This window comes from Doryrhamphus excisus, chromosome 22, assembly GCF_030265055.1.
Source record: "Doryrhamphus excisus isolate RoL2022-K1 chromosome 22, RoL_Dexc_1.0, whole genome shotgun sequence".
Classification (NCBI taxonomy): Eukaryota; Metazoa; Chordata; class Actinopteri; order Syngnathiformes; family Syngnathidae; genus Doryrhamphus; species Doryrhamphus excisus.
In genome coordinates, this window is record NC_080487.1 from 5,882,902 (window position 1) to 5,907,804 (window position 24,903).

At 40.4% G+C, this 24,903-nt stretch overlaps 1 protein-coding gene across 1 annotated transcript in view; it reads left to right on the forward strand.

The window, feature by feature from the left end:
• dnah9 (dynein, axonemal, heavy chain 9) overlaps positions 1-24,903 on the forward strand; it is a 176,516-nt gene that overhangs the window by 143,730 nt on the left and 7,883 nt on the right. The window contains exons 68-73 of the mRNA XM_058060982.1: positions 1,257-1,405; positions 4,987-5,114; positions 13,058-13,285; positions 19,953-20,144; positions 20,232-20,423; positions 23,758-23,928. Coding sequence (XP_057916965.1) covers positions 1,257-1,405; positions 4,987-5,114; positions 13,058-13,285; positions 19,953-20,144; positions 20,232-20,423; positions 23,758-23,928 — 1,060 coding nt within the window. The remainder of the gene's footprint in view (positions 1-1,256; positions 1,406-4,986; positions 5,115-13,057; positions 13,286-19,952; positions 20,145-20,231; positions 20,424-23,757; positions 23,929-24,903) is intronic.

The following is a 24,903-nucleotide window of genomic DNA, read 5'->3' on the forward strand; positions in this document are numbered from 1 at the left end:
CAAGTATTTGAGCCACTGCTGATTTGACAAGGATATGAACAGTTCAGGGGCTGCATGGCGGTCAAGTGGTTAGCACGCAGACCTCACAGCTAGGAGACCCGGGTTCAATTCCACCGTTGGCTATCTCTGTGTGGAGTTTGCATGTTCTCCCCGTGCATGCGTGGGTTTTCTCCGGGTACTCCGGTTTCCTCCCACATTCCAAAAACATGCTAGGTTAATTGGTGACTCCAAATTGCCCATAGGTATGAATGTGAGTGTGAATGGTTGTTTGTCTATATGTGCCCTGTGATTGGCTGGCCACCAGTCCAGGGTGTACCCCGCCTCTCGGCCGAAGACAGCTGGGATAGGCTCCAGCATGCCCCGCGACCCTCGTGCGGATAAGCGGTAGAAAATGAATGAATGAATGAATGTTGTGTAGGCCACACAGTCAGGAGATCGGAAGATCTGGGTTCGATTCTCCACTTGGGCATCTTTGTGTGGAGTTTGCATGTTCTTCCTGTACATGCGTGGGTTCTCTCCGGGTACTCCGGTTTCTTCCCGCATTCCAAATGAGTGAGTGTGAATGGTTGTTTGTCTATATGTGCCCTGTGATTGGCTGGCCACCAGTCCAGGGTGTACCCCGCCTCTCGCCCGAAGATAGCTGGGATAGGCTCCAGCACCCCCGCGATAGAAAATGAATGAATGAATTAACAGTTCGGAATGTTTGTTGGGTTTATTGAATGTAAAAAAAAAGTTAATCAAGCAATTAGTACCGTTTTGAAGGAAATAATGATTTGATCCCAGTGCAGAACATGACTGGGTACTTGGTGGAAGAATCCACAGCCCACAGGTCAGATTTTTCTTGCAGTCAGTCATCAAGGTTGCACAACTATCAGAAGACATACTATGGGGAAGAGAAACAGCCCAGTTTTTAAGGCTTTTTTTTGCATTTTTATTTTTCTGTCTCTCTCTGTTACAGTAAATCTGGATAAGAACCCATTTATGGTTACACACCTACCAAGTAGTAATACTGTGCAAGTCATATTTGGAGTCTCGGTGGTGAAATAGTTTAGATGTGCAGGAAACACGTAGCAATGATGAAGTGACTTCTATTACAACTATGGACAAAAATCTGTCATGGGTTACTGTTTGCCTTTAAGTCGCCGTCTAACCAAACTACAGAAGACTTCTGACACTTCTGAGTCACTCAGCTCGTCTGTCAAAGATAGCAAAAAAAAAGTGCTGCAGATAAGATAAGAGCTCCCTTCTTTCTACAGAGACTTTGTGGAGGAGAAACTGGGGGGCAAGTATGTGATTGGCAGATCTCTGGACTTTGCTGCATCCTTTGAAGAGTCGGGTCCGACAACGCCCATGTTCTTCATCCTCTCTCCTGGAGTCGATCCTTTGAAGGATGTGGAGAAACACGGTAATGCTTTTGCCTGTTTTATCTTTAATAAGCCCTGGGACTCTGCCTGGAAGCATGCGGGTGTTTATCAAAGCATGCATACAGTCAGTGCAGCTGTCATTTTTCTTCATGTTGGGGAAACGTGAGATGTTTGTCAAACGGACTACTGGAGTCAAGCGCAGTACTTGCTACTCTGTGTGCAACATAACATCACCGGCCAGACAGTCCATCACGTCAGCCGTGTCTTTTCTCTGATTGACGTCATCACTGCCAAGACACTCTGAGTAGATTGAAGGGATTTATACAAAAAAGGCCGCATACTTATCACATGACACCACTGCTGGAAGTAAATACCATTGGCTTCACAGTCTAGCCTTTAGCCTGGTTGTCAGGCTACCATATTACCGTGATTTCATACATATAGGCCACACTGCTTGCGTGTTGCAATCCCAGTAACAATTTATGATATTAAACTTTCTGTATTTACAAACAATTACCAATTTACGGTGATTGAGGTGTGTTTTCAGCCGAAAAAGGAAATATGTTTTCACACAAATTTGCAAGGATGGAATGCTGAATTGTGAATATGTACCTTTACTTGGTAATGGTTTTATTTCATTTGAACATGCATCAGATTACAATTGACTGCATCCCATAATCAGTTCACAGTTCCACATGTCCAAAAGGAGTAGGAAGAAGCAAAGCTTATTAAATCCTACCCCTCCATCTGGTACTTTTACAATCAGTAACTGTTACATTTGTTCACTTCCTGCTTTCCATAATACAGTTTTTTGTGTTTTTTTGTGTTTTTTTTAATAATGCACCTCATACCGAAATACGAGGTGATTTGTTCACTTCCTGTTTTCCATAATACAGTGTTTTTTTTTAGTTTTTTTTTTAATAATGCACCTCGTACCGAAATACGATGACCATCCAATGACATAATGGGTACCATAGTAAGTGTCAATATAGTGATATATATAGCACATCATGACTGGTTCAAGACTCTTCTTTTTTTTGGTTTTATTTATTGTTATTATTATTTATTTATTTATTTTTAATATTTTATTGTATTTAATTGTATTTATTTATTTATTTATTTAAATTTATTAAAAATATTTTATGAATTTATATTATTTTTATTATTATTATTGTTATAATTTTATTTTTTTTATTTTTTGTCATGTACCGAAGTATGAGGTGATATGAGCATCCAATGACATAATGGGTACCATAGTAAGTGTCAATATAGTGATATATATAGCACATCATGACTGGTTCAAGACTCTTCATCCTTGTATTTAGCAAACATCAACTGCTTGTATTGTTTCTTGAATTGGCTCATCGTTGTGCATTGTTTGAGGTCCTTACTCAATCCATTCCATAGTTTGATTCCACATACTGAAATGCTATGGCTTTTTAACATAGTCCTAGCATAGAAGTGTTTCAAATGTACTTCTTCCCTGAGATCATATTTCTCCTCTCTTGTAGAGAATTATTGGATGACATTTTTAGCTAATTGGTTATTTTTAGCCTTATGCATTATTTTAGCTGTTTGAAGATGAACTATATCAGCAAGTTGAAGTATTTGTGATTTTAGAAATAAGGAGTTAGTATGTTCTCTGTAGGCGGCATTATGAATTATCCTTACTGACCTTTTTTGCAGTACATTTAGCGAGTGAAGATTGCTTTTATAGTTATTAACTACGTATATCAGCAAGTTTACTTCCCATACACATCATACATACAAGTCATTTAACACCTTCGTCACAGCCACATTTGTGGTTTGTTTGACAAAAGCCAGCATTAATAACAAATAACAAATCCAAATCATGTTGAATCCACTGGAGTTGAAACATACATTGAAGCTTCATTGAACCTTTTCTTATATGATCACAGCAAGGAGTCTGCCTGGAATTGTGAGCAAAAGGCATGTCAACTGCATATCAGCAGCCTCATGCTCCATCTTTCAAAGCTGGAAGTTATCATAACGCTGCTGCCGAGAGAGCACGGGGGTTGTAACAGTCACTGAGCTGCAGCCGCGAGGAGAAGCTTTTATTACAGCCGCTGTGTTTTCCCATTGCTGTTAGCTTTAAAATACGCTGCCATTGATTAAATGATTTTGGGCTCCATAGGAGGCTAATATTCCTACGACGAGAACTTTGCTATCTGTCTGCTTGAAGGTTTAGGTTTTAATGACACAAAAGTAATTGTATTGGTAAATCTCAATGGGACAGCACAGGTAAGAACCCATTTCCTTTCTGGTTAAATTAAAGGTTTTAATGTCTTACTGCGCGTTAGATTAGCAGCCCGCTTTCACTGTCAGGTTGGCGTCAATATTCTCAACACATTCTCTATTTCTTTCAGTCACAAACACAGCACGTAACAAAGTTTCAATGACAACATACAAGCAAAGAAAATGTTAACATGTAAAAGGTGTGAATAAAATTATCCGGAATAGATACAGAGACAGGGTAGCACTGAAAAATAGCCTTTTGGCTAATTTTGGCATATATACAAAAATGTGGATGCATGCCAATATGCCAATGTTAATGTCAATGCACCGGCCAGTGGAGTGAAAAATGAATACAACAATAAATCAAACAAATAAAAATATGAAATAAGCTGTGCTTTTTTCCGACTCCAGTTTGTAGTATAGTGGATATGTGCACAGAGATATTGGACTGTGCCAGTGATTTCTGTAAGTCTTTAGCAGACACTCTAGGGTTCTTTTTTAGAGTATTCTGCGCTGAACTTTTGGCGTCATCTTTGGTGGACGGCCGGAGAGAATTAACACTTTTAGAGATGGTTTTCTATCCTTTCCCAGCTTTATACAAATCAACAATTCTTGATCCCAGGTCTTCAGACAGCTCTCAGAACCATGGTGCACCTCAGACAATGCTTCTCATCAAGAAAATTCTTACATGTGTGTGTTTTATAGTGAGCACGGCAGCTTTAAGCCACTCATCCGTGATTGGGCACACACCTGACTTAAATTGTTTGGTAAAAATTGTTTTCAATTGCTCTTTAAACCCTTTAAACTCTTGAAATCCTATAAATGTTTGGGTGGTTTTAGTTAAAGCAGACACTGTTTTTTAAACTCTTGAAAACCTATAAATGTTTGGGTGATTTTAGTTAAAGCAGACACTGTTTTTTAAACTCTTTAAACTCTTGAAAACCTATAAATGTTTGGGTGGTTTTAGTTAAAGCAGACACTGTTTTTTAAAGTCTTGAAAACCTATAAATGTTTGGGTGGTTTTAGTTAAAGCAGACACAGTTTTTTAAACTCTTGAAAACCTATAAATGTTTGGGTGGTTTTAGTTAAAGCAGACACTGTTTTTTAAACTCTTTAAAGTCTTGAAAACCTATAAATGTTTGGGTGGTTTTAGTTGAAGCAGTCACTGTTTTTTCATCTGTGTGATTTTGACAAAGATCGGATCACATTTGATGGTAATTTTATCCAGAAATGTGAGAAATTCCAAAATGTTCAGATACTTTTTCATACCACTGTATGTGTTGAAACATGATGAGCCTTAATGGAATGTAACACAACTGATAAACCATGGCAATTGTTATTTGCAATGTGTTTACTTCATTTATAGGAAAGAAGCTGGGTTTCACCTTTGACAAGAAGAACTTCCACAATGTGGCACTGGGTCAAGGTCAGGAGGCGGCAGCTGAGCAAGCTCTTGACTTGGCGGCTGAGAAGGGCCATTGGGTCATATTGCAGGTACAGTGTGAGCACACACACACACAAACGGAGAACACAAGCAGCGTGTTCTATATATTGAATTAAAGAACAGTTTAGTTCCAAGCGAGCCCACTCACCTTATTGAATGAATTGCCAAACGGTAGCCCAAGTAGGAGGTGATGTGGGCAACTTCCTGTTTGTCTATGTGCCATATGCAGCAATCAGCATCACTGACATTTGATGACTGAGATTTGCGTTATGTGCCAAGGAAGAAAATGTGACATTTTGGTGCGTCATCTGTTAGCAGATTTATTCATTTATTTCTTGTCTATAATAATCAAAATGCACCAATTCATGGAAGACTGCAAACTCAGGTGTGGGAACTTCTTTTGTTTGGCGTCAACCATTCTCTGTTGCGCAATTACTGCAAGTTCCCTGACTTCAATCATTACAGTGTTATGTAGAGTTGTTCTGATTATTTCTTTTTATTCATTAGGAGTGTTAGAAGAATGCCAAAAGCGCGCCTGATGCCCAACCAATCACAGGGCACATATAGACAAACAACCATTCACACTCACATTCATACCTATGGACAATTTGGAATGGCTAATTAACCTAGCATGTTTTTGGAATGTGGGAGGAAACCGGAGTACCCGGAGAAAACCCATGCAACGGGGAGAACATGCAAACTCAGAGGGTGGAATTGAACCCTGGTCTCCTAGCTGTAAGGTCTTTGCGCTAACCACTCGACCGCCGTGCCGCCCGGTTTGCAACCATTCATTCATTCATTTTCTACCGCTTTTTTTCCTCACGAGGGTCGCGGGGGGTGCTGGAGCCTATCCCAGCTGTCTTCGGGCGAGAGGCGGGGTACACCCTGGACTGGTGGCCAGCCAATCACAGGGCACATATAGACAAACAACCATTCACACTCACATTCAGACCTATGGACAATTTGGAGTGGCCAATTAACCTAGCATGTTTTTGGAATGTGGGAGGAAACCGGAGTACCCGGAGAAAACCCATGCAACGGGGAGAACATGCAAACTCAGAGGGTGGAATTGAACCCTGATCTCCTAGCTGTGAGGTCTGCGCGCTAACCACTAGACCGCCGTGCCACCGTTGTTCTGATTCTTTCTTTTTATTCATTAGGAGTGTGAGAAGAATGCCAAAAGCGCGCCTGATGGCCAGCCAATCACAGGGCACATATAGACAAACAACCATTCACACTCATTCATACCTATGGACAATTTGGAGTGGCCAATTAACCTAGCATGTTTTTGCAATGTGGGAGGAAACCAGAGTACCCGGAGAAAACCCATGCAACGGGGAGAACATGCAAACTCCGAGGGTGGAATTGAACCCTGGTCTCCCAGCTGTGAGGTCTTCGCGCTAACCACTCGACCGCTGTGCCGCCCGGTTTGCAACCATTCATTCATTCATTTTCTACCGCTTTTTTTCCTCACGAGGGTCGCGGGGGGTGCTGGAGCCTATCCCAGCTGTCTTCGGGCGAGAGGCGGGGTACACCCTGGACTGGTGGCCAGCCAATCACAGGGCACATATAGACAAACAACCATTCACACTCACATTCATACCTATGGACAATTTGGAGTGGCCAATTAACTTAGCATGTTTTTGGAATGTGGGAGGAAACCGGAGTACCCGGAGAAAACCCATGCAACGGGGAGAACATGCAAACTCAGAGGGTGGAATTGAACCCTGGTCTCCTAGCTGTGAGGTCTGCGCGCTAACCACTCGACCACCGTGCCGCCCGGTTTGCAACCAATTAAGTGCAATAAATAACAGACTGTATAGCCAAAGTAAATGTGCACGCAATGGCAAGTTTCGGATTCAGTTATGTTGACGCCCGACAGCCAGTCCAAAGGGCGTCACCATAAACCAGTTCCACTGTCATAAACATGGCAACTTTTTACATTTTGCCACCCTGGTGGTGATCCCCAACCAGGGACCCAATCCCTATCCACTGCAGATGTCCAGAGCTATTCCCAAGCCAGGACAAATGGGATGAAAGGCTTCAAATCACCAAATCGCTTGTGTGATTGACTTGCTGTGACGACCTTGATGCATTTTTGCTCTTTTTGTGATTTTTTTTGTGCATTCAATAGTCGAACATCTCCACCCATGATGTCTGTTCCCGCACATCTGCTAAGTTAAAGATATAAAGCACGCGCCTGAACACCACACTCGACTTTTCCTTTTAAGGGCCGATGCATTTATACGCATAGATGTTAGATAAGTAGGAAAGAAAAAAAAAATAGAATGCCACAACTTCCACTTCAAGATGAAGGATAGCATAGACAAGCGGTTGTTTAATTACCTTGGCATAAGCATCAAGATCGATAGACTTAAAAAGGGATTGTCCCCCTAGCAACAAACCTCCCACTCGCTTTATCATCAACTATCTGCCCGCCTGCTGGGAGCTTCCACAACACTGGACGACAAGGAGAGGAAAACACGGTGATGCTCTCATATTCCATCACGTAATTTACCAGTCATATCTCCTGACATTAGATGCTCTTTGTTCGTTTAGTCTTCTTTCCCACTCTTTTATTGCTCCGTGTAATTGTATTATGATTGAAATTCTTTATCTCCATTCAAGTATAAACGCTCTTCACTTTTCCTCACCTACTGGCAGGTGCAAGTCCTTCAGGGCAGTGTGCCGGGTCCTTCACCGTTTGGATAATTATACTACAGAGCGCTAGGTCCTGCTGAGATGGGCTTGAGAGACAGAGAGGCAAAATCTTTGAAAGCAGCCCTGTGGGAATGGGGCGGAAGGGCAATGGAGAGGCAATCAGTCCAGCAGATTGCAGCTGAATATCCCACACAGGCCAGGCGCCGAGAATCAAGGGGCCTAAACTAGCCTGCATTTTTTGCACATTTATGACTAAACCATTTGCAGGCGGTAGCAGAAAGAGGTGCAGATAAGGCAGGGAAAAAAAACGAGAGGGAATTTAAACGTTTTCTCCCACAATCTCTTCCTTGGAATATACTTTGGAGCAAGAAAGCTTTGGTTGTCTCTGGAATATTAAGTGACTCACTCATTCTTAATCCAGATATTGTTGAAGTTAAGCAAGACTTGTATTTGTAAGAGGGATGCAGGACTTTCACTTTAAAGCAATGCTTCTATATTATTTTTTGTCATGCCCCCCACCAAGGCAAAAACAATTTTTCTCGTTGAAATTGCAATACTAGCAAATTGATAATATTTATTCATTTATCTGTACCGCACAGACTGAACTTGAAACTGAAACCAGGGAAATGAAAATAAAAAATACAGAGCGCATGCAAGCGTATTCAAGATTCAAATTGCATGTTGAATACTATATCCACTTGGACATGTTGGTAGGACTGCATTAAAATGACCCCCCCCCACCCCCCACCCCCACCCCCGACAGTTCCCCGTCACCCCCAGGGAGCCCGCCACACTATTTGAGAAGCACTGCTTTAAACAGACATGGAGGCAATCTCCACATAAATGCAGATTTTTTTTTTTTTGGGGGGGGGGGCTTTCATCCATGTTTTTGTCCTTAAAAAGGAAGATTTAAAATTTCAGCCAGGAAGAAGATTTTGGAATCTTAAAAAATGCGTGTGGACGGCAAAGTATTTGACTTGTTGCAGACAGATGAGAAGTAAAGAACATTAGGTGGCAAGGCGGTCGAGTGGTTAGCGCACAGACCTCACAGCTAGGAGACCAGGGTTTAATTCCACCCTCGGCCATCTCTGTGTGGAGTTTGCATGTTCTCCCCGTGCATGCGTGGGTTTTCTCCGGGTACTCCGGTTTCCTCCCACATTCCAAAAACATGCTAGGTTAATTGGCGACCCCAAATTGTCCATAGGTATGAATGTGAGTGTGAATGGTTGTTTGTCTATATGTGCCCTGTGATTGGCTGGCAACCAGTCCAGGGTGTAGCCCGCCTCTCGCCCGAAGACAGCTGGGATAGGCTCCAGCACCCCCTGCGACCCTCGTGAGGAAAAAAGCGGTAGAAAATGAATGAATGAATAAAGAACATTACATTTCTGCTTTTCAGCATACTGAAATGACTTTTTACATGTATGAGAGTAAAAAATATATATATTCATTCATTCATTTTCTACCGCTTTTCCTCACGAGGGTCGTGGGGGTGCTGGAGCCTATCCCAGCTGTCTTTGGGTATTTATTACTGATTGATTGATTTTCTTTATTCTTGATTTGTTTATTTATTTTTCATCTTATTTTGTGCAGAAAAATAAAAATTAAGATATTTGAGAACAGTGGAATGTTTTATCAGAGCTTTTATTGTAGAAAATCGGAACCAAAGCACTGAAAAAGTTTACATATTTTTCTGTTTTTAATAAATGCGTTTTTTTTTGGGGGGGGGGGACCTGTCTCACCCAGACCCTAGCTCCAGTGGCCCCCAGGTAAATTGAGTTTGAGACCCCTGGTGTAATGTCAGATAAAAAAAAGTCTAATCTTTCAGGTTTGTATTGGAAAAAAACAGGATGTACAGCATTGGACTTGAACCGTTTGACAGTTGAACGTAACTTAACTGTTTGGTCCATTTGGGAATATAATGGCATTCAGACTGAGCTGCCAGTCATTTTGTCCTGTGTGTCCTCAAGCCTTGTCCATAGTGTTGCTGTATCAGACTCCCATGCCGCTGCTGTAATGGAGCTCAGGGTGCAGTTATCCATAGTATTGCTTCTTGGCATGCACGCGGAAGAAGCATCGTCGGGCATTCCCTCGGGTTGTGTTGCATCAGTGCATCACACGTATTCCTTTTTTTGAAGGTCACCTAATTCAAAAGACTAAAATAGAGACTGCTCTTTTGGTGTTTGTTGGGTGGTTGACTTGCAGTCCATCTGTCTTTCTTTACTTTACAGAGTGTAGCCAGGATGAATGGTTTCATTACCTTTGCAAACTGTGAGGATGCTCTCTCTTTTCTCTTTTCTTCGGCCTTTTTATTGCCTATTTACAAGCCAAGAGGAACGGGTGGATAAACAACTACTTGAATTTAGACTTATCATGCATAGAGCCATTCATTAGGGCATCATGAGAGAAACATACTATCACCTTGTCTCCCCCAGCTATGGTAGCAGACGTTCTGTTGTCTCATCAATGTAACATTAATGACAGACACTGGAGACCACTGTAGAATGCTACTCTGTTTGTTTTTGTTTGTAATGTGTGTAGTTCAGGAGTGACTGATGATTAGATTAGATTAGATTAGATTCAACTTTATTGTTATTGCTCATGTCACTGGTACAGGGCAACAAAATGCAGTTAGCATCCAACCAGAAGTGCAAATTTATAAATACCATATAAGTAAATAACGGCACGGTGGTCGAGTGGTAAGCGCGTAGACCTCACAGCTAGGAGGACCAGGGCTCGATTCCACCCTCGGCCAAAAAAATTATGTTTGATTAATGTTCATGTTAAAGGTTAAATAACTGTTGATAGTTATCCTCCCTATCCGTGTGGAAGTGGTAAGTTTTTAGCTTTTTAAGTTTAAAGGAAATAACTTGGAGGCTACCGTTTAGGTCGCTAGCTCTCTAGTTTGCGAGTTAGCATGTGTCTCAAGACCCTGCAGTTGCGCAATATGTTGTAAATAAAAAGAGTATAAATGTGACTATAGTCGTGTTTTGTCATGTCTACAGGGCTCTAATAATGTTTCTTAAGAAAACCCCCGTGCATGCGTGGGTTTTCTCCGGGTACTCCGGTTTCCTCCCACATTCAAAAAACATGCTAGGTTAATTGGCGACTAGGTATGAATGTGAGTGTGAATGGTTGTTTGTCTATATGTGCCCTGTGATTGGCTGGTCCAGGGGGTACCCCGCTTCTCGCCCGAAGACAGCTGGGATAGGTTCCAGCACCCCCGCGACCCTCGTGAGGAAAAAGTGGTAGAAAATGAATGAATGAAGGACAGATATATGTACAAACTATAATCAGGCTATTACTATGATACAGTGTGGATATATACAGAGATATAAATATAAATATATATGAATGTGATAAGATATAATAGTAATATGTACAGTAGTGCAATAAAGTAGTGCAATGAAGAGATGCCTAGCATCAGACCAGATAGGCAGACCAGACCAAAATATCCCGCAGCCCAGGGCACCCCGAGCAAGCCGCCGTGCCCCAGCAGCCAGCGGGCCAATTGCGGGGGTAGGCAGAAGGCTCACCGGTCCAACCCGCCCCGCCTCTCTGTGTAATGGGATAATATTGCGTATATTGTGCAATTAAAAATAGGCCTGCACCAAAGGGCTGACCTATGTGTGTGTATGTATCATATGGTAATGGTAATGGTAATGGTTTTATTTCATTTGAACATGCATCAGATTACAATTGAGTGCATCCCATAATCAGTTCCCAGTTCCACATGTCCGAAAGGAGTAGGAAGAAGCAAAGCTTATTAAATCCTACCCCTCCATCTGGTATTTTTACAATCAGTGACTGTTACATTTGTTCACTTCCTGCTTTCCATAATACACTTTAAGGTTTTTTTTGGTTGTTGTTTTTTTTTTTTTAATAATGTACCTCGTACCGAAGTACAAGGTGATATGACCATCCAATGACATAATGGGTACCATAGTAAGTGTCAATATAGTGATATATTTAGCACATCATGACTGGTTAAAAACTCTCCTCTCTTGTAGAGAAGAAGTATTGGATGACATTTTTACAATCAGTAACTGTTACATTTGTTCACTTCCTGCTTTCCATAATACAGTTTAAGTTAAGTGTAAGTGTACAAGTTAAGTGTATTGTATCATATAGAGTAATTAAAAGTGGAGCACAGCTGAGCAATGTTGGGTAACGGTAACGTTTTTAAATATCAAGTAGTCCCAGGAGTTAAAAGTTTGCTCACCCTTGCTCTAAGCTTCCTCTTTTCAATATCCCTCGGAAAAACTGGAATTCTTCTCTCCGTTTGTGTCCCCGCGTTTGGAAAAAAAGAGCTAACCTCAGTCATCGAAAGGAAGATTAAATATGAAGAGCAAATGGAGATGAGAAAGTAAAGAGGCTTATAAATTAATGACTAGAGTTATTAGTGCTGTAATTAGATTTAGGGAATGGGCAGTGCTGCATGGTTAAATTTGTTGCGGGGGGGGGGGGGGGGGGGGGGGGGGGGCACGGCTGACTGCTTATCATTCACAGGATGTCCTGTAAGTGTCAGGACAGTTGAGATGGAAAATTGAGCTCATCCAAGCCTGTGTCATCGTACAAGTCAGCTCCGCTGCCTGTGCTGCACTCTGGAGATGAATTTGCAGAAAAGTCAAGCTGAAGTTTCACCCACCAACAACTGCTTCAAATGCGTTGTGTACCATTTAAATAATAGTAATAATAATAATAATACATTTTATTTGTATAGCGCTTTTCAAAATACTCAAATACGCTTTACAGAAAAAATTGAGTTGAATAAAAGCAGGAAACAGAGTAAAATATACATTAAAATACAACATTCATTCGTTTATACACAGCTAAAAAATTAGACAAATACTTCAAAAATCTTCAAACAGCTAAGATAATGCATAAGACTAAAAATAACCAATTACCTAAAAATGTCATCCAATACTTCTCTACAAGAGAGGAGAGTCTTGAACCAGTCATGATGTGCTAAATATATCACTATATTGACACTTACTATGGTACCCATTATGTCATTGGATGCTCATATCACGTGGTACTTCGGTACGAGGTACATTATTAAAAAAAAAAAAAAAAAAAAAAACCTTAAAGTGTATTATGGAAAGCAGGAAGTGAACAAATGTAACAGTTACTGAAGTACAGTAACTGGTACTAAAAGTACCAGATGGAGGGGTAGGATTTAATAAGCTTTGCTTCTTCCTACTCCTTTTGGACATGTGGAACTGTGAACTGATTATGGGATGCACTCAATTGTAATCTGATGCATGTTCAAATGAAATAAAACCATTACCGTTTTAGTTTCATTGATAATAAATAAATATGGTGTCTTTTGTAGAATATCCACCTCGTCGCTCGCTGGCTTGGCACTCTGGAAAAACTTCTGGAAAAGCGAGCAGAGGGAAGCCATGAGAACTTCCGGGTCTTTGTCAGTGCTGAGCCTTCGTCCACTCGTGAGGGCCATATCATTCCACAGGGCATCCTCGAGAACTCTATCAAGATAACCAACGAGCCACCGACGGGCATGCACGCCAACCTGCACAAGGCTTTGGATAACTTCAACCAGGTAAACCAATAATAATAATAATAATAATAATATTTCCCACTGTATGTACCTTACATTTGAATGTCTCACTTCAGGCTTGTTATTGACTGAAATTGGTAAGCATGAAATTGAAATAGCCTTATAATTGTTAACTTTGCTCCTTGCTTTGGCGTCTTCATTGCTATCGTTCTGTCAGTCTGGCCCTAGAAGGCGGTGGATTGCAGAAAAGAAAAAAAAAAAAAAACATCCACTGCTCGCCACCAAACGGGCGTAAGAAACCTAGGAAAACTGCTTTTTTCATGGCTGATTTGAGAAAATTATTGATATTTCATATTACGGTGATTTGCACGGGCTTTCTTTAACATATTTACTTGTTTGCTGAGAGTGGCAGGTGAGGCAACACATGCCAGTTTCATTCTAGCTTTGCCCTCAAGGTGCCAATTTGCCCAAATGAAGCCATGAGCAGATGGCCCGTTCACACAGCCTGGAACACTTCAGACCCGTGGAGGACAGATGCGAATGTGGCACAAGCGACCAGTAAACAACTAAAGTCACTTTCACACTTTTTCTTTTGTATCACAGAATCGCCAAGCATTTGTTCAGTGTTTTTTTTTTATTACTTGAAGCTCATTTTAATCTCACAAGTGTGAACAATGCACACAACTTCAAGCGCTCCTGACACCAAAACACAGGTTAATCTTCTTATTTTCACTGGGAACAAAATATTGACAGATATATTTCCTGTGTTAGATGTGTGCTAGAATGTTGACATTTTTACCATTTTTGTTTACAATTTTGTCATTAAAACCAGTCTTCTGCCGGAGACTGGAGAAGAAGAAGGTAGTCACGTTGACTCAAGAATACACGTCTGATTTTCGTTGCTATTATCGTAATTTCCAAACTACTGAGCGCACCGGGACAAAGGTTGTACCGACTAAATTGTAAAATACTTCTACGGATACAGGTTGCATCCATTTATACACTGCAGGTGTCCGCATACGGAATATTTAGTACGCAAAAGATGGTTTTACTTTTCCAATTAAATAAATGTTTTCCTCCAAATTGTATAGTAGCTTACCAGAAAACCATTCATTCTTCATTAAAAAAAAATAAAACAACAATAATAATCATAATAATAATAATAATTCATAAAATAAATTTAAATAAATAAATAAATACAATTAAATACAATAAAATAATAATATATAAAATAATAATAAAAATAAAAAATAAATAAAACAAAAAAAAATCCGTAGACTATATTAGGAAAGCAGGAAGTGAACAAATGTAACAATTACTGATTGTAAAAGTACCAGATGGAGGGGTAGGATTTAATAAGCTTTGCTTCTTCCTACTCCTTTTGGACATGTGGAACTGTGAACTGATTATGGGATGCACTCAATTGTAATATGATGCATGTTCAAATGAAATTAAACCATTACCATTACCATTACCATTGGTTCACATGTTATGAACCTACACCTAACCCTATGCCGCTTGTCGTCACTGGGATAGGCTCCAGCACCCCCCGCGACCCTCGTGAGGAAAAGCGGTAGAAAATGAATGAATGAAACTTCATGGTTAGCCCCCCCTCCTTCATGTGACACTTGGGAGAGTCCAATCAAGGTGATGATATGCATCATGCACCTCTATGCTTGTGCTGCAACCAATCATCTCAAAGAAAGTAGAAACAGAATGCGTGTGTGTAACATACAGAAGAAAACTATAAATGACACGGTGTAGGCGGGGCATACACCTGAGGATTGACAGCTTGTCTATTTTCATTGTCTTTACCACGTTTTGGAGGTGCCAACAAGAGTCAACATGCTTACGAGCCCTGCCTTATGCGGTCATGCAATGAGGTGCGCTGAGGTTGTAAGCTTGAAGTACTAGCCTGACTATATATGTGTGCTGGGTGAAAGCCAATCAATTTCCCTCTAACTCTGTGTAATAGCCCACCCGGCTGGCTAAAGCCACTACTAAGCCAGCAAAACGACAATGTCTCTCTTTCTGACCTTTTCAATGGGAGACACAAAGCTGGACTAAAAGAATACATTTTGCAATGTATTACCTTTTTTGCTGAAACTAAATCACCTCCCTTTATTTGTCACATGTGCAGGCTTTTCATGCATGCTGATGTTAATTTTGTTGTCACAGGTATGTACGGGTGTTTTTTAGTCCGTGCATGTGTGTGCCAGTGTGTCGTGATGGGTCTGTCTCACTTGATTATTGACTGTGTGTTGTTTTTCTTGAGTCCACGGGTCATGAATAGGGAGGCTTTGCATCTCATTCAGCTGTGTTGAGCAGAGGAGTATTGTGCCGAATGTTAATTAAAACTGCACAAGGAGTGTGTGTGTGTGTGTGTGTGTGTGTGTGTGTAGTCCAAGTCTGTATGCACTGTACTTTTGTGCAGGCATGTGCATCGTGGGAGTCGGCTCCCAAGGGCACTGTCGCAGTGGCCCTCACTCTCTCCATGACATAAATAGACTCCACCCGCCTTGGTTCCATGGGGGGGTTATTGGCATGCTTATTTAACTGTCTATTCCCACTAGAGATTACATTGCCATGCATGTTTTTTTTTTATTAGCGTGTCTGGAATAATGATCCCAGGAGACAGATGGAGGCCGGAAACGCCTGACAAGTTGTGACAATTAAAAGGCAATCTTATTGTCGGGCTTTTTGCCATTAACTCATCCCACAGTCTGTTAGTGGTTGCACTTGCTGGTGAGATCACAAAATGGAAAAAAAAAGGCCACCGGACCGACAGCCTCAACCTCATTATTTTTAACAATTGAATCAATCTGTCTTTAAAATTTCAAAATAGAACTGATCAGATTTGTTGTACATATCAACGCTGGAACATATATTACACATAAGCATCTTAGTTTTAGTGATGAGGCAACCTTTCACGTTTTGAGGAATCTGAACACACGCAAAGGGAATCAGAAATTCTCATGAATTTGCGGTGTGGGATTAGGGGTGGGATTGAGGGATTACGCTGTAATTTCTCATTAACATTACATTATTTTTTTTCCCCCCAAACCTGACTAGTAGCCTCTGTTTTCATTGTCCGCATGCATCTTATTCAGTGCCTCATAATTCCTTCATCACACACCTTGTCAGCCTCTTTCATTTATTGTCACTCTCAATGTCACTTTCGTTTTGAGGTATATTAGCTCTTCAGTTTGTGCTGTCCTCTTCATCCCGCAGTAGTCCAGTCTTTCCAACCCCGTTGGTGATAGTGGACCTTTTGATACTGCTCCACAAAGTTGTGTGCATTTCTTCGTGTTTTCCATGAAGTGAAAAATGGCTGTCTGAAGCATATGATGTGTTGCAAGACCATAAATTAGCCACATCACTGTATAAGAGGCAGGTTCAAAATATGACAAAAAAAAAATGCTGCTTATACACCGGAAATTATGGTCTACAGGCACAACAACACAATCCCATAAACGTCAACCTAAGTGGTTTGGTGCATGAAGACGAGTACAAGGACGAGTTATGTACATGTTCTGGAAAAATATATCTATGTCCTTCATTAGGTATACTGTAGATATTATGTTCCGTCACGAAAACTCGACTTACATTGTGTTGCAGGAACGGAACTCATTCATAAACTGAGAACCGTATGTTAATCATTTTTATGAATTCCTTTCAACGTTGGTGCAGACTGAGTGAAATTAAGGATTTTTATCCTTGCCGGCATGTGTCATTTTTATTTGTGGCATAACCATCCATCCATTTTCCTCCGCTTTTTTTGGCCATTCACGGGTTGTCTCTAAATTTAGACCCTGCGAATCTGAAATCCACGATAATAATAATTCACAACAATGATTCATTTATTTTAGTTTTACAATATGCTGAACTACATGGTTGTTTTTTGTCCTTATATTTCATCCTGTTTTTTATTGTTTGTATTCTAATTCTTTTCTTATGTGTATTGTAAGTCTTAAGCTACCTGCAGTAGTCCCTGCAGTAGTACACAACTTTGCATGCCAATAAGTACATTGGTGGTAAACAAGTGTGGTAAATTGTTCAAAAATGTCCAACACACATAATCTATCATCTTCACCTTTCATAAACGTAATGCAACCTATTACAAACCTTATCGTTGTCCTTGAATCATCATCACCACTTTTGCATGATTTCTTCATAGCAACATGCTCTCTGTCCACAACCCCCCCAAACAGTTTCGGTAAAACGATAATCAAGGCTGAAGTCTTCTCGTCAGCCATTCCATCACCCACATTGTCCATGCTTTTTGTTTTCTCGTGCCTTTTTTTTTTTTTGGCATTCTCTCCTGGCTTTCAGCAAGTAATATTGACACTTTTGCTTTTCTGCAATGGGAGCTTCTTCTATTGAGTTCAACATCTTGTAGGAATTAGAGGAATTAATGAAGCCGGGGGTGATGTATTAAATTTAATGAGTTTGTTGAGGTTTCTCCGTAGGCTTGCTGGGATCTCTTTAGCGGTAATGTGAGAAACTCGGTGTGGAACCGCTCCTCCTCGGCATATATAGAGAGGAGCTAGATGAGGTGGCTCGGGTCAGGATGTCTCTGATAGGAGGCCTTGGCAAAGACCTGAGACTCATCTGAGAGACTATGCCTCAGTAGAGTAGAGTACGAGACATAATTGCGCTAGATGTACATTGGATGTAAACAGTGTTTAGATGTAAACAAGTCATGCAGGACCATGCATGGTCGTTCGTGACAGTTTTGTTCATGAATTGTGTGCCTTAGGCGTTGTGCCATTGTGTCATTGGATGCTCATATCACCTCCTACTTTGGTACGTGACAAAAATAAAATAAAATTTAAAAAAAAACTTAAAAAACTATATTGGGAAAGCAGGAAGTGAACAAATGTAACAGTTACTGATTGTAAAAGTACCAGATGGAGGGGTAGAATTGAATAAGCTTTGCTTCTTCCTACTCCTTTTGGACATGTGGAACTGTGAACTGATTATGGGATGCACTCAATTGTAATCTGATGCATGTTCAAATGAAATAAAACCATTACCATTATGTCAAATATTGTGTATTGTAAATATCTCGTGTACAACATTATACATGTGACACGCATTGTCACCACCACTTTCCACATCTGTGCAGCAGTGGTGGTATTACTTGGTCCTGCTTTTGCCGCACTATTGCAGGCATTAATTCCATTGCAAGATGTTGAACTCCTCCAAAACAGAAGCTACCACTGCAGATGACGAAGGTGTCTATACATATTATCTCATAGCTGCAATAGTACCATGGAGGGGGGGTAATGGGGGAGAAATACAGTAAACCTTGGATATATCGGATTCAATTGTTCCCACTGGTTTTGTCCGATATAAGCGAAATCCGTTATATGCGTATACCGGAAAATGTCCTTTTACGCATGTATCGGATTTATTTCCGGTATATGCGTAAATTGGATTTTATCCGTTATAAAAAGGCACTTCCTTGACTATGTTTCCAATGTACCTGGACGCGCAGGCAACGCTGCAAACGCTGCAAATGACGTCGTATAGCGGCCTGTCACGATTCAGCGAATCGGAGCGCCACGATGCGGCCATCCGATATATGCGAGGGAAATTTAATGGAAATGCATTGAAACGGGACTGGAGATTTTGTCCGAAATAGGCGAAATCCGTTATAAAAAATCTGATATATGCAATGAATTTTTATTGGAAATGCATTACAGAAAAATCGGTTCTTTTTATCTGTCTGTTGTGAGCGAATTTTCGATATATCCGAGTCCGATATATCCGAGGTTTACTGTACCTCTCTCTGCAACTTTCCACTGTCCTTCTGTATCGGTTTCTTGCCTGTCCAGCCACTGTTGGTCTTGCTCGCCCTTTGTTTAGATCAGAGGTAGGGAACCTATGGCTCGGGAGCCAGGTAGGCCTCTTTTGATGACTGTATCTGGCTCTCAAGCATTTCTTACCACAATAAAAATGTATTTTTGCTAACATTTTAAAGTAAACATCACAGAAATATTAAAAATCAAAACTTTCTTATGCATTTTAATTCGTCCATCTATTTTCTACTGCAATACGGCCAACCATATCCATCTTTCCTGATGATATTTTCCAGGTCAAACACCAAAACTTGATTATTACTGGATAATGCGGTAGTCTACCTCGGTCATTGAGATGTCAAAAAAACATGTAAATGTAAACTTTCCTCCTTTAGTCAAATAGCTAAAGCTGCAGAACCAAGCCTTCTGGTGAAGATGGCCAAAAGAATGAAATAGGTGTACTGAATACGGTTCAAAACTATGCAGCAGCAGAAGTTGTATTAATGGCAGCAAGTATTTGATTTATTATTGGACACTGCGCTTGCTCACGAAAGTGTGCTGGCCACACCCCATTGGCGTGGGGTAGTGTGCCTGGTCTACGTAATTAGAGCCCATTATATCTAAAACTGTTGGTCTTACATACAAATGCACACATTTTATTGCATTCAATGTTTAAAAAAATGTATATGGCTCTCACAGATACACATTTTAAAATATCTGGCCTTCATGGCTCTCTTAGCCAAAAAGGTTCCCGACCCCTTTTTTAGATGATGTGTCCTACACAGTTTCAACATACTTCACACATGTTTACCACCAACTGTGGGGACAAAATTCCTGCATGTGTCAAAATGGCTTTTTTTTATTTTTATTTTTACTAACATCTAAATTTAATGTTTTATTTCCAGGACACACTGGAAATGTGTGCACGGGAGAATGAGTTTAAGAGTATTCTTTTTGCTCTGTGCTACTTCCATGCTGTGGTAGCAGAGAGGAGGAAGTTTGGTCCCCAAGGCTGGAACAGATTGTACCCCTTTAACACAGGAGATCTCACAATTTCCATTAGTGTCCTTTACAACTACCTGGAGGCTAATCACAAGGTATGTCAATTATGTCTACGTGCATAACTGTTAGTTGCATACATGTTAGTAATTCCAAGTAAAAGTAAAGCAATGACTGATTTCTAGGTGCCCTACGATGATTTGTGTTACCTTTTCGGTGAGATCATGTATGGAGGTCACATCACGGATGACTGGGACCGCCGTCTGTGTGGGACCTACCTGGGGGAGTTTGTTAAGCCTGAGATGATGGAAGGAGAGTTCTTCCTCGCACCAGGGTTCCCTTTGCCTGGAAACATGGACTACAATGGCTACCATCAGGTAATGTGAGCAACAAAAACCATTGAGTGTCTTTCCTGGGTTGTCTCGTGCCTTCACGGATAAACGTATAGCCACTAGCAACCTCCGGCAAACTAACGAATGCAGAGAATTGCACCAATTGAACTGTTAATCACTTCCTTTTCCAAATGAGGTTGCCAAATCAATAGCAATAAAACCCCGGAAGGGTCCCTGGAACTTAACAGATTGTAGTTTTGTAAATATTTCTCAGAAGTGAGAAGTTAGCGAACTTTGAAAACTTTTCCCAAAACATAGATATCAGAATGATGCATGGAGTGTACCGTGTGTGATACCACTTTGTGTACCATTCAATACATTCATTTGGATTTAGTGTTGAAATAACTGATCCAAGTATGCCTCCGGGTAGACGGCCCCATTAAAGCAACAGCAATTCACTGCAGAGCAATTTACACACAAACTATACTAATCAATGCGTTTACATTATTCATGTGTCAAAAGATGTTCTTACTGAACGCATCAGTTATGACAAATTGTTGCCCTCTCGCTAACCTATGGAACGTCTCAAGATGATATAAGGTGTTCCTTAACCCCGCTCACACAAGCTCGTGCAACACTGCTCCGTCTGCATCGAGCGTATACGGAAAGACGGAAAGAATCCTTTCAGGTTCTAACTTTTTTTTGGGTACCGCTCACATCACAGACGCCGGAGCACTTTCTGGTCAATTTAATAACAATAAACGTGAAAAAAATTATAAATTTTTGGCCTTACTCATTGTATGAAATCCAAATTGTATCTGTTTGGTCTCCTGACGATAGAGTCATAGTAAATCCACAACAAAGCTTAAATACAGAGCTCTAATACAGATCGCTTTAATAGACCACAACGACGCAGAACACAATGTGCATTCATATTCTGTTGAAAAATCTTTTATCAGGGGATAAAAACTTACCACTTCCACACGGATAGGGAGTATAACTATTAACAGTTATTTAACCTTTAACATGAACATTAGTCAAACGTAATATTTTTTAGGCCGAGGGTGGAATTGAACCCTGGTCCTCCTAGCTGTGAGGTCTGCGCGCTAACCACTCGACCGCCGTGCCGCCCTAATTATATATATATTATATATTATTATATATAATTATATATTATTATATAATATTTAAAAAAAAATTGTCCAGTCTGTTCTTCGAACCACCATTAGTAACATATGCTAGTAAGTAGCATACAGTCCCTTTACTGAATTAGGTTTTAATTGGCGTAACACAGGGGGCGGCACGGCGGTCGAGTGGTTAGCGCGCAGACCTCACAGCTAGGAGACCAGGGTTCAATTCCCACCCTCGGCACATCTCTGTGTGGAGTTTGCATGTTCTCCCCGTGCATGCGTGGGTTTTCTCCGGGTACTCCGGTTTCCTCCCACATTCCAAAAACATGCTAGGTTAATTGGCGACCTATGTGCCCTGTGATTGGCTGGCGACCGGTCCAGGGTGTACCCCGCCTCTCGCCCGAAGACAGCTGGGATAGGCTCCAGCACCCCCCGCGACCCTCGTGAGGAAAAAGCGGTAGAAAATGAATGAATGATGTAACACAAGGACAGCCTGTATTTACGTCCATCTTTGACATCCATGACAGACACATATATGAGGCCGAAGCTTTTTTTTTAAAGCACTTCGGGTCCCGGATGTGACAGTTCCGGTCTTTGTAAAGTCATCGCCTCCCCTCATCCTGCCTCACCTTGCCTGCTGTATGATGTTATATATACAATAAATCTCAGCATAAACCCGAAGTGACATGGTCAAGTCACAACAGAGCGGGTCATTTGTGTCAACTGCTGCCGCACACAATAAAGACGCTATAAAAACACAATTTATTTATGATACAGGCCATGCACTCCCACATAGCCATCTGCAGTGAACTTATTGGCCAGTATATCTCAGAAAGGAAAGCAGTGACTCAGCAATTTTACTTTGATTTTAAATAAAATATATATTCTCAAAAGATGACAGATGAGATCAAACGAGGTGACAGCAAAGTGTTGGCTTATTAAACGCTAGCGTCAAGAGAATATGATGTTTTGTTTGTTTAATGTAGTGCCAAACAACGAGCATATTGATCTTCATTAAAGACCAACAGATGGAAAATGCCTCATTAAAAACCTGCCAAGTATTTGAATTTTTAGCCTCAAAAACATCTCGCACTTTCCGTTTTTACATTCCTGTGCTGTCAGCAATGTCCCGTAAGAACACCGATCATTTTGCAGTTAAATAAAATGATGGGGGTTAGACGTGTGATGTCTTTTTTTCATCCTACTTTTTTTACACTTTATATTACTGATTCATGTCAAAGATGTGTGATGTTGCACATACAGTTTTTAGACCAGGGGTCTCAAACTGGAGCTAGGGTCTGGGTGAGACTGGGCCGCATCAGGTTTTCAAAAAAAAACGCATTTATTAAAAACAGAAAAATGAATAAACTTTGCTTTGGTTCCGATTTTCTACAATAAAAGCTCTGATAAAACATTCCACTGTTCTCAAATATCTTAATTTTTATTTTTCTGCACAAAATAAGATGAAAAATAAATAAACAAATCAAGAATAAAGAAAATCAATTAATCAGTAATAAATAAATATAATAATAATAATAAAAAACTTAAGAAACCACATATAGTTGGTGGGTAGACAAATTATTTTTTTCAGATTAAAATGAACAAAGCATTATTAGAGCCCTGTAGACATGACAAAACACGACTATAGTCACATTTATACTCTTTTTATTTACAACATATTGCGCAACTGCAGGGTCTTGAGACACATGCTAACTCGCAAACTAGAGAGCTAGCGACCTAAACGGTAGCCTTCAAGTTATTTCCTTTAAACTTAAATAGCCAAAAACTTACCACTTCCACACGGATAGGGAGGATAACTATTAACCTTTGTTATTTAACCTTTAACATGAACATTAATCAAACGTAATAATTTTTTCTGGGTACATGATACCATACAGCATCCATATCAAACTTGCGCGGGCCGCACTAACATTAAACTTTCATATCAAGGCGGGGGCCTTAAACTAGTGTCCTGCGGGCCACATTTGGCCCGCGGGCCGCGTGTTTGAGACCCCTGTTTTAAAATAAATTCATACAGTTTCAAATACTAGAGTCAAAGTAGTAAATGTGTTAGGCCAGCAGAAAAGGCTTCGGTGGCCCTGACTGCACGCTACTGCATATTAGATGATTACAGTCAAGGGAGACACTTCAGTTATTTCTTGTTAAGTGTGACTATTGAAGCAGGAAATAAAGATGAATATGTTTCACAAATGCCCTGACATGGATTTTTTTTTTTTTTGTTCCTCCAGTATATCGATGACACCCTCCCTGCAGAGTCACCCTATCTGTACGGCCTTCATCCCAATGCTGAGATCGGCTTCCTCACTCAAACCTCCGAGAAGTTTTTCCGCACCGTACTGGAGATGCAGCCCAGGGATGGAGGAGGTGCTGAGGGTGGAGGGATGACTCGAGAGGAGAAGGTGAAGATGATGAATTATACATCTGTCGGTACTGGAGGTGCAGAGAATTGTGGTTAGGATGCAGTGTGCCCTTCAAGATCAAAAATGTTCTGCAACGCTATTGACCACTGATTAGGTTCAACAATCAGAACAACTTTCATCCAAGTGTAAAAAAATACACTAAGATCTGCACCAGTGTTTGTGTTAGACCAAGTCTTTAACTGAAATGAACTGAAATGCTGTACAACAAGGAAGTCCAAAGTGTGGCTCTGGGGCTATTTGCAACGATGAGCCAATTCAAGAAACAATACAAGCAGTTGATGTTTGCTAAATACAAGGATGAAGAGTCTTGAACCAGTCATGATGTGCTATATATATCACTATATTGACACTTACTATGGTACCCATTATGTCATTGGATGCTCATATCACCTTGTACTTTGGTACGTGACAAAAAAATCTAATTTAATTTAATTTAATTTAATTTAATTTAATTTAATTTAATTTAATTTAATTTAATTTAATTTAATTTAATTTAATTTAATTTAATTTAATTTAATTTAATTTAATTTAATACAATTATTAGGAAAGCAGGAAGTGAACAAATGTAACAGTTACTGATTGTAAAAGTACCAGATGGAGGGGTAGGATTTAATGAGCTTTGCTTCTTCCTACTCCTTTTGGACATGTGGAACTGTGAACTGATTATGGGATGCACTCAATTGTAATCTGATGTTTAGTGTCGGTAATGCTAGTGTGTTTCCATGGAAGCTTGGGTTCACCACCTTCCTGGTATTGCTCTCTCAAGTCTGATTTAACTCAAGTAAGCCAGGTGGACTTGCTACGTTTTTTTCCTGTGATCTTCTCCAATCACTCATCTTGTGTTAAACATCTTATTCTGCTGTGTGACCTTTGACTTTTGTATTCTGCAAAGCAGCTAAAGCAAGATCAGATCTTTTGAAGTGAAAAATCACAGACTTTGTTGGTCATGTAATC